At 37.1% G+C, this 13,207-nt stretch overlaps 1 protein-coding gene across 4 annotated transcripts in view; it reads right to left on the reverse strand.

Moving 5' to 3' along the window:
• The window catches only part of Ints6 (integrator complex subunit 6), an 80,509-nt gene that overhangs the window by 37,373 nt on the left and 29,929 nt on the right, over positions 1-13,207 (reverse strand). For 3 of the 4 annotated variants that reach the window (XM_027390364.2, XM_027390365.2, XM_027390363.2), the window contains exon 5: positions 258-441. In XM_027390364.2, coding sequence (XP_027246165.1) covers positions 258-441 — 184 coding nt within the window. Of the gene's footprint in view, positions 1-257; positions 442-12,340; positions 12,481-13,207 lie in introns of those variants that run through there. The other variant, XM_027390366.2, reaches the window with a different exon arrangement.

The raw sequence follows: 13,207 nt of genomic DNA on the forward strand, positions 1-13,207 counted from the left end.
GATCTTTATAGACAATTTGTTTAACAACTTCAAATACCACCATTTGCTATGTAAGTATAAAAAAATTAACATTCATGAAATCTAACTGTAACTACAACTATTGACTTGTCAAGACCATAGACCGTCATCAATACATACAATTTTATAACTACAGGTCTATCAATATTGTTTGAAAAAAATAAATACAAATTTTGAAATGTACATTTTAGCCCATTCAGATAAACTGTTTTAAGCCCCAGCAAAACCAAAAAACTTACCTCCTGTCACTTCACACATTGGTGTGATAGCAGAATCATCCAAAGGCACACCTGTCAACTGTTCTGATTCTACTGACATGGTGCCAGGTAACCGCAGTACTAAAGCAAATAGTCTCTGATCCCAACGAAAAGGTTCCTTGGTCAATTCACTTCCAGGCAAAGGAGAATTAAGAGGTAAATGAAGCTGAAAATAATGGAGAAAAATATGTTTTCCACAGTCTTTTTATTTTAATTTTTAAAAATTATTTTATTATATTACATATATAGGTGTTTTGCTTGTATGTATGCATATCTTGTTATGAACTGTCCCACGGGTGCTGGGAATTCAACCTCAGTCCTCTGGAAGAGCAGCCAGTGCTCTTTAACCTATGAGCCATTTCTTTAGCCTCCCACACTATTTTTTAAATCAACTTTAAAATCACATCAAAACCACACACCGAGTCTCATATCACTCTTAAAACATGAGTTTCAGAAGTAAAAACTTCAGAACCCACATTTGGTTCCCAGTCTCCTTATCAGGAAGTGCTCACAACTACTTCTCATTCCAGAGTAAGAAGATCCAACACACCTCTGGCCGCACGCACGCACGCACGCACGCACGCACGCACGCACGCACGCACGCACGCACGCACGCACGCACGCACGCACGCACGCACGCACGCACGCACGCACGCACGCACGCACGCACGCACGCACGCACGCACGCACGCACGCACGCACGCACGCACGCACGCACGCACGCACGCACGCACGCACGCACGCATACGCACACATATTTGCACTAATCAAAGACACTGGCTGAAGAAGTTTTCAATTGTTAATTCAATGCTCTTAGAGGAGACAAAGGACCATCTCAAGCATTCAGGGCCAAAAAATGCTCTGCTGGAACCTCAAATACACAACTCATGCAATTGTAAACATCTGAAGCAATGAAGACATCAAACAAGTGGTATTGGTTGTACAATGACAAGTCTAAAATGCACTTCTAATTAAGAAAAAAAGACAGTCATGAGAATATGTTAAAGTACTTTACACATGGTTACTTCAATTTTATAAAATTGTCCACTTTTCACTCGTGTACTGTTATATTTCTTATTCATTCCCCTGAGTATCACCAACTTCTCATCTGACAGGGCAAGAGAATATTTGAGTAAAATGAAGAAAAGTAATGTCTGGCAAACAGGAATAGGGGGAAAAAATCTGAGAAGACTACATTATTCAACATAAAATAGCGAAATCCTAGTTATCGTAGTCACTAAGGGGAAGATTTTTCATGAATATATAGACTTTGAGAATTAAAAACAGCTGCACATAAAATCAAGAAAAACAAAACTGAACAACATAAAAACATGCCATGAAAATGGATACTTTCTAAAATTAAAAAGTAAAGAAGTACTCATGTGGAAATTCAAGTGGCTAACAACATGTATAAAGAGGATCAAGGATACTAGTTACCGGATAATACAAATTAAAATATCAAGGAACGCTATTAAAATAAAATATCAAGGAACGCTATTTCATATTCATAAGATCAGCAAAAGTAACAAGGCAAAGCAGTGAGAATGCCCCCACACTGCTGGTGAGCTGGTAAATATCTGGCCATCTGGAGGACGATGATGTCATTTGGCAGAGCTGAAGATAAGCACAGCTACAGAAATGCCACCACCCAGAGACATCCTCATTTTCATGAAAGTTTGGGCAAAGAATATTAGTGTGTATAAATCAGTGGTATTTAGCATTCATGAGACCTTAGGTTCAATTACCTCAAACTCTCATACAATGGTGTTACCTCCAGGTAACTACCTTTCCCAACTGATGACATTATGGACCAGAAACTGTACAAGAGGCACAAAAATGGCACTATGTAAGAGCAGAAAAACTACACTCATATCTGCAGTGTTTTTGTCTATACGCCGAAGTCCACAACAAAAAGAACACAACTAAGAAATTTGGCAAACTATTTATACTACTTATTCTTATCCAAACAAATGAAACATATTGAAATAATGTGAAAACCAACAAGGTGTTTAGGCAGTTATCCAGACTTTAAAAAGAAGTAACATGATTATAGTTTTACAAAACCAAACACAAAGTTTCACATGTGCTTCATTGAAATAGAAGATAGGTTAGACAACTAACCCCAAAGATCACACATCCGTTAGGAGCCTAAAAAGATTTCTATTTGATCATCTATCTAAAAAGAATGTATAAATGCACTCATCTTCTTTTTCCCCCTAATGGAGCTACCAAATAAACACAAGGCAAATTTAGGTTTGGGTGATTTAAAGATGAAATAAAACATGGTTCCAACATTGAGAAAGCTTGGTGTCTGAGGAAGTGAATCATGACCCTTTAGGAATCTCTCTTCAGGTGTGCTTAAATTAAGCTAACAAGCAGAAAGAAGGAAACGGAAAATCACAATACTAGCAGCCTTCATGGTACTAACCAGTAGTTCTAATTTTGAACACTTGATAATATTTGAAAGAAATATTGTCTAATCTCAGGAAATTTTAGTACAAGAATATTCAAACTAAAGTACCAGGGGACAGACAGGGATACATAGTGAGACCCTATCTCAAAACAACACAGCTGCTGGGCTAGAGATTGAGTCAATGGTAAAATGTATGTATACTTTAATGACTGAGGCTCTAGGAATAAATAAATAGCCATGAGTAACAATACTTTCCTAGTAATTAATATCAGATGCTACATAGTATTCTAAACACACATGTCACTTAATCGTTAAAACAAGGACTATTATAATCCCCACTTACAGATTTAAAGAATTAAAGTACAGAAGCACTTTAGCAGCTTTTGGAAAGTACCAAGCAAGTGATAAGATAGCACTGAATTCCAGGTAGTCTGGTTCCTGATTCTTTGACTTTTAACATTAGATCATACAACCTATTACTGAAAGAAAACACAAACACAAACACACACACACACACAATCTGCATTTTAAAAACCTAAGTATGGAATCATTAAAAGACCTAATTTTATCAAATGAAAAATAAAATCTGAAACTTCATAAAAATAACTACTTAAAAAAAATAAACTAAGCAGGGTGGTGATGGTGCAAGACTTTAATCCCAGCACTCGGCAGGCAGATCTCTGTGAGTTTGAGGCCAGCCTGGTCTACAGAGTGAATTCCAGGAAAGTCAAAAACAAAACAAAAACAAACAAACAAAAACCAAGAAAAATGTTGCATTGGTATCTGAATCAAGCTAGTGATTATAACCCACCAACAGTGTCTACACATCTCTCCTATGCACTTTTGGGGTCACTGCCTTGCTACAGACTCTACACTTCCCAGTCACCCTTCCAGCTATCAGAAGAGGGCAGCAGTATTTTTTCCCTCTCTTTCCTCTTCTAGTTCTCAAAAGAAGGGTAGCAACAATGATTGATGGACAATTATAATAGGATATTTTGAGCACTATTTTACAAGATTTAGATGTAATATTTATAACAAATAAGGGGGGATGTTATTCCACATACAGAGTTAAGAGGTAATATCATATTACCTGTTCAGAAACATATTCATAAATACCTCTAACAATCCCTGCTATACAACTAAATTTAGAACATCTAAAAAGTACTGTAAACTTTGAGAATTGGATAAATCCCAAGTGACTTAATAACAGTTTCTTTTCCCATAACCATATTACTGGCCTTTATACAATTCTATATGGCAAAGTATCAAGTCTAATAGACAAACAGGCAAAGGAAATTATTGTTTAACTTGGGTACAAGTGAGGTTTTCTATATTGTTAATTATAAATGAGTACTTTTAGTAACATCATTAATCAGACATGATTCTCTTGGTGGCCAATAGAAAAGCAAATTCAGCTTCAATCTCAAGTCAGGAAAACTGTTTACCTTCTTCCCCTTAGTGGCATTACTACCCCTTTCACCTGGGACTCCTTGCACTTCTTACAAAAACTAAACTTCTTCCAAACACTGCTCTGAAAACAGTATGAAATGACAGTATCATATTGCAAGCTCAAACTTTGTCTTTATTAAGTCTGATAGCTTATTTTTGATTGGTGTGTGTGTGTGTGTGTGTGTGTGTGTGTGTGTGTGTGTGTGTGTGTGTGTGAGATAAATGTGTACAGCGTGCCAGGCTAGAAGTCAATACCTGGCAGCTTCTTCTATCAGTCAGTCTCTCTCTCAATCAGACACAAAAGACTTTGCCTAGCCCAACTGGCCAGCCACCCCAACCACCAGAGCCACAGCTGGAGCCTAAGGTTAGTTAGCCTTGTTGCCATGCCCAAACTCAGGTCCTCACCCTTGCAAAGCAAGCACTTTACTGGCTTATCTCCCCATTCCTGATGGTCTTAGATTTGATAATGGCTCAGATCCTAATTATCCATGACCTTGCTAAAAGTGAACTAAAAGATCAATTTCAATTTATTTAGTTATTTATGGGACAGTACATATCAGGATATTAAAAGCCAAATTAACAAAAGCAGAGATACTAGTTTTTAAGGTTCTTCTTAAGATTCATATTACTGTATCATATTACTGTATGAGTGTTTTGCTTATATATAAGAAGACTATGCACCATGTGTACGCCTGCAGAGATCAGAAGAAGATATCAGATCCCCTAAACAGGAGTTCTGAATGGTTGGAAACTGCCATGTGGTGAAGTTATTTATTTTAGCTCTTTATGGAAAATGTACAAAAATCTCAAATAACCAGAATTCTTACACATTATCTACATTTTAAATTGTAGAATATAAGAAATAAAGAGAAGGCAGGAAACAGTGGCAGTTATTTCATCCTGTTCAGCACTCAACAATGAAAATTTACCATATCAGACATAATCCCATTTAGACACACACACAACACAACACAACCTCATAAATTCTCACTTTATTGAGATATACAAAATATTTGACCATATCATTTAATTTTTTTTTACCTAATACACCAAACCATAACTTTCTTCTGTAGTCTCTGCACTGGCCTAGTACCAATGAGTCTGGCAGAGTATCAAAGGTGTAATGAGGCCTTTACAAAAATCAAGTTGTGACTCCGGTTATGTTACATATAACTTCTTACCTTCAAGATCATATGAGTAAATAATTATAGCAGGTACAATAGTAAAGGCATGAACAAGGTACAGAAGAGTAATTAATTATCTAAGGGAAAATGTAGAAAGGCTTCACAGGAGAGAGTAAAGAATGAAAAGCTTACTGAAAATTTCCAACTGCAAGGAGGATGGGAGGTGATGAAGAGTACAGATTATTATTTAAGACATAGGAAAGACAACAGCCCCCACAAAAACACAACCTTGAGATTAAAATCTACTATAGAACAGACGAGGAAAGTGCAAAAGAAAAGACTAGAAACCTCAGAACACCTTTAAGCCTGAAATAGCAGCTCAAACCTGTAATACAAGCAAAAAGCTAAAGGAGGAGGGTCACCAAAACTTCAAGATCAGCCTGGGCTATGGAGTAAGGACCCTGAGACCTCCAAAAGAAGAGACAGAGAATGGGAAGGGGGCCAAGAAGAAAGAGATGCAGAAGGGAGAAGGGAGAAAAGCAGGAGGATAGGCAAGAAGGAGGAAGTGGGATAAGAGAGGAAGAGGGGTGAAAAGAAATAAAAACAATAAAAACCAGCACCACAACCCCCAAGTAGACATCAACAAGTGGTTTACGAACAGCTTAACATTTCAGGGAAATCAGCAGTCTAGTTCAGGTGAAGCTTAAAGAAGATAATATAAAGAAATAACAGGTACTTCTCTTCTAGTTATCTCCCAGTCCACTCACTCTACTTAACCAAATAGCATTGATTCTTGTTTCTGAGTTGCTGTGGTAAAACATACTGTGGCCAAAATATTGTGAACTAAGTCTTACTAAGCCTTATTTCACATTCTCCTCATTTCAAATGCAAACAAACTATAAGACAAAATAATGCTTACATTTTAAAGTTTGGCATGGAACAAATGTTTGATTACTCAAACAGTTCTTCATAGTTGCCGAAACAGTTATAATACCACTTAAAGCTTAACCTCAGAAACTTGGGAGTTTTAAGCTGACTTTACACTGATTGGTCCATGTTCACTGGTCCAGGCAATAACTGGTCACTTTTTTCAGAGCCCTTTTCCTTGTATAGACCAGGCTGTAGTCCTCTATGGCCTCTCCATCTTTGACCCTGCTGCCTCCGCCTACAACACAGAGTGCTGAGATTGCAGGCATACGCCAGCACATCTGGTTTTTGTTGTTCTTTTTCTAAGGATAATTAGGAAACCCAGTTACACTTCAAGCTTAAAAAACAATAATCAATACAGTGAGTATACCATGCTAGGGCTGTGACTTAAATAGCTGTGGGCATGTGAGAGTAAGGAATATGGGTATAAGTTGAGAACTGCACAGAAAAACACAGATAATTACTGAAACTAGACAAGGACTCTTGATGTTCACCATTTTATTTCCTGCACTTTTTTACGTATTTGAAAGTTTCCACAATAAAAAGGTTGCCAAACTCCTTATTAAAACAAACAACTGGAAATGTAAATCTAAACCTCTGTAGAAAGAAAACAGAACAGGAAGGGAAACTTACTTTTAACACCACCTCTCTGATAAAACTCAGCCAAAACTCATAAACTTGCCAGGCAGTGATAGCACACACCTTTAGTTCCAGCACTTGGGAGGCAGAGGCAGGTGGATCTTTATGAGTTCCAGGCCAGCCTGGTCTACAGAGCAGGTTCCAGGACGGGCAGGGCTGTTAACACAGAGAAATCCTATCTAAATAAATAAATAAATAAATAAATAAATAAATAAATCGTAAATTATAAAAATAAGTCTGGAGAGATGGCTCAGAAGTTAAGAGCACTGGCTGCTCTTCCAGAGGTCCTGATTTCAATTCCCGGCCCCCATGTGGTGACTCACAACCATCTATAATGAGATCTGGTGCCATCTTCTGACCTGCAGGCATACATGCAGACAGAACACTCATACATAAATAAGTACATCTCTTTTTTTAAAAAAAATCATAAACTTAAAACCGTATTTAAATTTCTCATCCTTATGAGGTATTACCCTAAAGAAAATATTCAGCTAGAGCACCACTAAGTAACCATATATCCTTGTGAGAATATGTACTAATCTGTTATGACCAGATACAGGTGTATGTTCTACTTTTGTGCACGGAAACTTCCAATTTTCTGTCAGTAATTTCCTAGTCCCATCCCAGGTATTCTGACTAAACTAACTGCTACATCCCACTTAAAACCAATCCTCTCTGAAGTCACACAGATTACCGTTAAAGATAACTTTCAAACCCCTTTAGAAGTAAAATGTCTTATTTTTGTTCAGTGATAGCAAAAGTACCCTTAAGATGTCATTATTATACTCATTCTAAAGCTAAAAATACTAAACCTTGTATAGAACAGAATAAATATAGTTAGATCTCTAATTAGAAGAGTCAGGTCTTTAACAACATAAATTCTTCAACCAGTGCTTTCTAAATAACTTAAATTTGAAGTGGATGTAAGTATTAAGATATAACCTATTTTCTCTTTTAGAGGAGAAAAAAAAAATCCTAACTCTGCCACTGTGTCTACTGACAACAGGAAAAGGAGGGGGGGTGTTACTAAATGAAACACAGACACCAATACAATATCAAGAATTACCCCTAAGCCCAGAATATAGTCTCCATATACCATTTGCTAAGCATGAGAAACCTGACCCAATTCTAAGCCTGAGGCAAAAATGTAAGCTTTGAACAGCCATTATATAAGAAAACAAAGAACAGTCAAGCTTCTGAAGTATAATCTTTATTACTCCTTTGATTCCAGCTCTTCTCCCAAGTCTAATCAACCTGTTTCCTCCTTCTACTAACCAACACCGCCCCCACCTCAATCTAGTTGTGAAGTTCTACTTGACAAATGCTGATAGGGACTCTCCTGTGTGAAATCTGGAGTCACCTTCATATAAAGAAGCCTCAGCTCTCCAAAATCTGCTGCTTTTCTTGAAAGTCAAACCTTGATTGCAGGATGTTTTGTAAAATGAGCCCACTTGGCATCAACTATCCACCAAAGAAAAGCAATTGAGACCAGTACAGCCTGAAGCAGAACCACTCTACTTCTGGAACTATTACCCAATCAAACTTATCTTTAAAATAAAAGTCTCTCTGTTTTTGTTGTTACTGTTTTCCAATAAGACCTTTAAACCAATTAAAAAAAACGAACAAACAAACACCTAGAGCAGTGGTTCTCAACCATCCTAATGCTGCAATCCTTTAATACAGTTCCTCATGCTATGCTGACTCCCAACCATAAAATTATTTTCACTATTTCATAACTATAATTTTGCTGTTATTAACTATAAGGTAAATAGCTGACATGAAGGATCTCGTATGTGACCCAGCTGGTATGTGACCCTTCTGGTGGAGACCCACAGGCTGAAAACCACTGAACTAGAATTTGTTGATTTATTTATTGCATAAACTATGCAATTAAAAAGAAACCAACTCTCTCTCTCTGCCCCTCTTCTCCTCTCTCTGCCTCTTCTCTTACTCTCTGTCCTGTTCTGTTCTTCTTTCTCTCTTGCTAGCTTTCCCAGCCTATAATAAACTGGTTAATATGAAGAAAGAAAGAAAGAAAGAAAGAAAGAAAGAAAGAAAGGAAGGAAGGAAGGAAGGAAGAAAAGAAAAAAGGAAAGAAAAAGAAGAAAGGAAGGAAGGAAGAAAGAAAGAAAGAAAGAAAGAAAGAAAGAAAGAAAGAAAGAAAGAAAGAAAGAAAGAAGAAACCCACTAACTTTATATGGTAGTATATGATACATGCCTATAATCCCAGCATTTGGGAGGTAGAGGAAGGAGATCCAATCTAGGTTATAAGACCCTGTTTCAAAAAGCAAACAAGGCATTGTACTGCTGTAGCAAGGGCAAGAATTTCTATATCCTAATAATGTAAATGCTTATGTAACTAACAAATTAGAAAATGAGAGACTCCGGTCCCAATTTATCAGATTTGCTTAGGCAATAAAGAGAAAATTTTCAAAAGGGAAGTTAATGTCTTTAGTGTTTCTCAAAGCTAATCTCAAAGCTAATACTGCCTTAGTTGGGTCTTTAATTTAAAACAAATCAGAGGAAGACAAGAAGCTATGATGTATTAGGTCCTTACAGATTTACTTCAGTTTCCTCCATCCCAGACACTTCTCTTTTATAGGGCCTTTTGTTTACTGGATTTCATATTATGTATCATGAACAAAGACCCTCAACCTCTATTCTCCAAGGTTTTACTTTCCAATAATATCAATCCTTAGTACTTTTTCTAATTATTTCTAACAACAGCAGTTCCAAATGCAGGGATATCCAAACTGACAGTTATCTGGTCAAGGTACATGAAAGACATCTGATTATCCTAGGATTTATGCATTTCATATGATGCCAAGCACAAGAGGAGGAGGAGGAGGAGGAGGAGGAAGGAGAAGGAGGAGGAGGAGGAGGAAGGAAGAGGAAGGAAGAGGAGGAGGGATGTGGGATGAGCCAGGGTTGTAGCTCAGTGGCACAGAGTTTGCTACAGAACTCACATGGAAGGCCTAGGGTTCCATATCCAGCACTGTATAAAAATGTGTGTGTATTCATATTTATATATAAAAATGCCAAGGAATATTGTTCACTTTAAAATGATTGTTTATTTTGAAAACTTCAACTCAAATACACACACACACACACACACACACACACACACACACACACACACACACCCCTCTCAAAAGTCAAGCAATTTAGTAATTCAGTTAAAGAAAACTCCCCAAAACAACAAAGACAGATGTAGGACAAAGGGGAATTGGAGGCTAGTGGGAGATGAGGGTGGAAGGGAAAGAAAGAAGATCTCAGTAAAGTCCCAGAATGCTTCAAGCTCACAGAGCTGGTTAGCCTCAAACTCAGAGACTTCCCACCTCTACCTCTGGAGACCTGGGGTTATAGGCATATGCCTTAATGCCCAAGAGGAAAAAAAAAAATGCATTTAAAAACAAAAATGAAAAGTTCAATGAAGAATTCTACTATCCAGAAAGAATAGAAATAAGGGGGTGGAAAAGAGTAACATTTTTAAACAATATCAACCCTCAGAATGAAATGACCTACCTACCAGGAGCCAGGAGTCCAGCATATAAATAATCACCCCTCAAGACCCAGCACCTATGTGCCTACACATCAGAGCAGTTCTATAGTATTTGATAACAAAAATTGAGGGCCTTCTGGTTCTAGTGTTATTCTGCTCACTGCATTAAGGAAGAGTAATTGTATGGATGAAGACCATTCCAAAGCTGATATAGAACGCATCTAACGGTCTACAGCAGTGGAATACAGAACAGAGGACATTCCAAGGCTCCCCAAACTACGGTCCACAAGTCTACTGCAGCCTAGTCTATCTCATTCTTAACAAATCACTACTTACCACTAATAATTATGAGTGCTTCTTTCCTACAACGGCAGAAGTCAATGATTCTACTAATGACCACAGGGGTTGAAAATGTTCATTATCCCTTTTAAAAATTCACATTTAATTGTACATTTATATGTATATGTGCATACATATGCTGTGTGTGTACCACAGTCCATGAGGACAACTTTCAAGAATGGGTTCTTGTCTCCATGCTAATTTTAGTTAACAACTTGATGCACCAGAAAAAAAGGAACTTCATTTGAGGAACTGCCTCCATCAGACTGGCCTGTCTGTGGGCATGTCTATGGGGCATTTTCTGGATTGCTAACTGATGTGACAGGGTCTAGCCCAATTGCTGGAAGTACCATCCCTGGGCAGGCAGACCTGGACTGTAAAGGAAAAATAGCTAGCCAAGTCAAGGAAAGCAAGCCAGTAAGTTGGATTCCTCCATAGTCTCTGCTTCAGTTCCTGCCTCAAGCTCCTGCCCAGGCTTCCTTCAATGATGGACATAATTTATAAGATGAAATTAACTCCCCAAATTTGTTTTGGTCAGTGTTTCATCACAGCAATAAAAAGCAAAATAAAACACAAACTTCTGGTATATATCACAGCTCATGTTGCACAGAGCAAATTTGAGAACACATACACAGAAAAAAAAAAAAAAAAAAAAACACATGTGGTTTTTCTCTCAAGTGAGAGAAACTGAATCCAGGGCCCACTATCTACAAGCATGCTACTACACTGAGCTACATTCTCAGTCCTAGTATATATAATTTCTAAACTTTAAAAAGTACAAACACTGGGAATACTACAAGCCCCATATTACTAATAAATAGTAATTCAATAAAAAGAAATTAGTAGGTCTCAGTACTTCTCAGTTGACTTAAATTTAGAAACCTAGGTTATTAATGAACTACTAAGTTCTATAAGTGCTTCACATTACAGAGAAAGCAATCTAAAATTAAACTTTCCCAAAATAAAATGATCAAAATATTTAAAGAATCTTTTGGTACTAAAATATGTTGATGAAGGAGATAGTACTAATATTCTTCAAGTTCAATATGAATTGTTTCAAAGGTACTGTGCTTTGTTCATCATTTTGTTTTTCACTTTTCTTGAGACAGGGTTATAGTATGTAGTCCAGTAAACTCTTAATCCTCCTACCCAACCCCCCATAATAGGGTTGATAGGCATGCACCACCACACCCAGCAGTAACTCTGTTATTTTTTTTTAACTTTTTATGACAAGTCAAATGCAAACTTGTTCTAATAAATCTCTGAAGCTTAACTGCCTGATACTTATATGATAGATGTGCAAACTAAAAGAACACTTCATTAAGTTCTAAAAATCTATTTGTAGTTAACAAATGAATACAATTTTGAAATCAAGGTATCACATAGCTACAACAAAAAGGCTATGTCCAATTAAGAGAACAAGTATTAAGCTAAATCTCTCAAAAGCATGGGAAATACCAAATTCCTCCCTATATTGCTGCAAAGTTCAGAAAGATAGTCTCTAGTGACTCAAAAGTTGGGGTCTGCTCATCATCAACAACGGATTTTTAAGCTTCAGGTTAGTTTACCAATTAAACCTGAATAATTATGTTAGGTCTATCAATCTGTTTTGAATCAGATTCTCCAACAAAAAGGCACAGTCCCAGAGAGAACTACACTCTACTCTGCTCACCTTTAAGGCTTTCTCTGAGGCCTTCCGAGATGACTAGCATCAGACTTTTGAGGAAGGCTAGCCATTAGACAAGGCTTTTCCCCACGATCTGACTGCTTGAAGTGACATCCAGGATCAGGTCGATCCTGTATCCAGGAATCATGACCCTCCCTGAGGCACCAGTCATCATGAGACAGTCAGTGCACTTTGGCACTTCTTGAAAACCACTGGGCTGCTCCTTTAGCTGAAAGGAAAAAAAACATCAAAACCACAACAAACAAAACAAGGGGGGAGGGGGGAATAAGTAATTCAATCTGAAAAGAGAGTGTGGGGAAAAATATACCAAAACAGCCTTGTCTAGATCAAAATTTAGCCTTATGTTGGTGTAAAGGCCAAGGTTTCAAGATTGCTCCAGTCACTTCAAGTTTATTTCTAATAAATAAATCTAAAAAACTTAAAATTACTGTACTATATCTGAAAAGGGCCAAAAGTGGAAACTATGTTTAAGAAACTGGAAATAGAGCTAATATAATCAATATATAAGTAACTAGCAGCCTAATACTTATGTTAGTGTGGCCATCAGGAATCTAAATGGCAACATTTTCATTTTCTAATCTGACACAGAAAGACAGAAAATAACTAAACAGACTAAATTAAACAGAAAATTGCCTGAGGCATAGATGCACATATTGATATACACACACAAAAAAAAGGAGGGGGAGAATACATAGAGAGGAAAAACAGAGATAGAGAATACATTCCAGTTCTAGTGATTTTTTGAATGTCAATGGTAATGGCTACTTTAAATAAGCAAATTTAAATATTCTTAAAAATAAAAAACATTGGGGCTGTATGTGGTGTCATATACTTTTCATTCCAGCATTTCAG

Source organism: Cricetulus griseus, assembly GCF_003668045.3.
Source record: "Cricetulus griseus strain 17A/GY chromosome 1 unlocalized genomic scaffold, alternate assembly CriGri-PICRH-1.0 chr1_1, whole genome shotgun sequence".
NCBI lineage: Eukaryota > Metazoa > Chordata > Mammalia > Rodentia > Cricetidae > Cricetulus > Cricetulus griseus.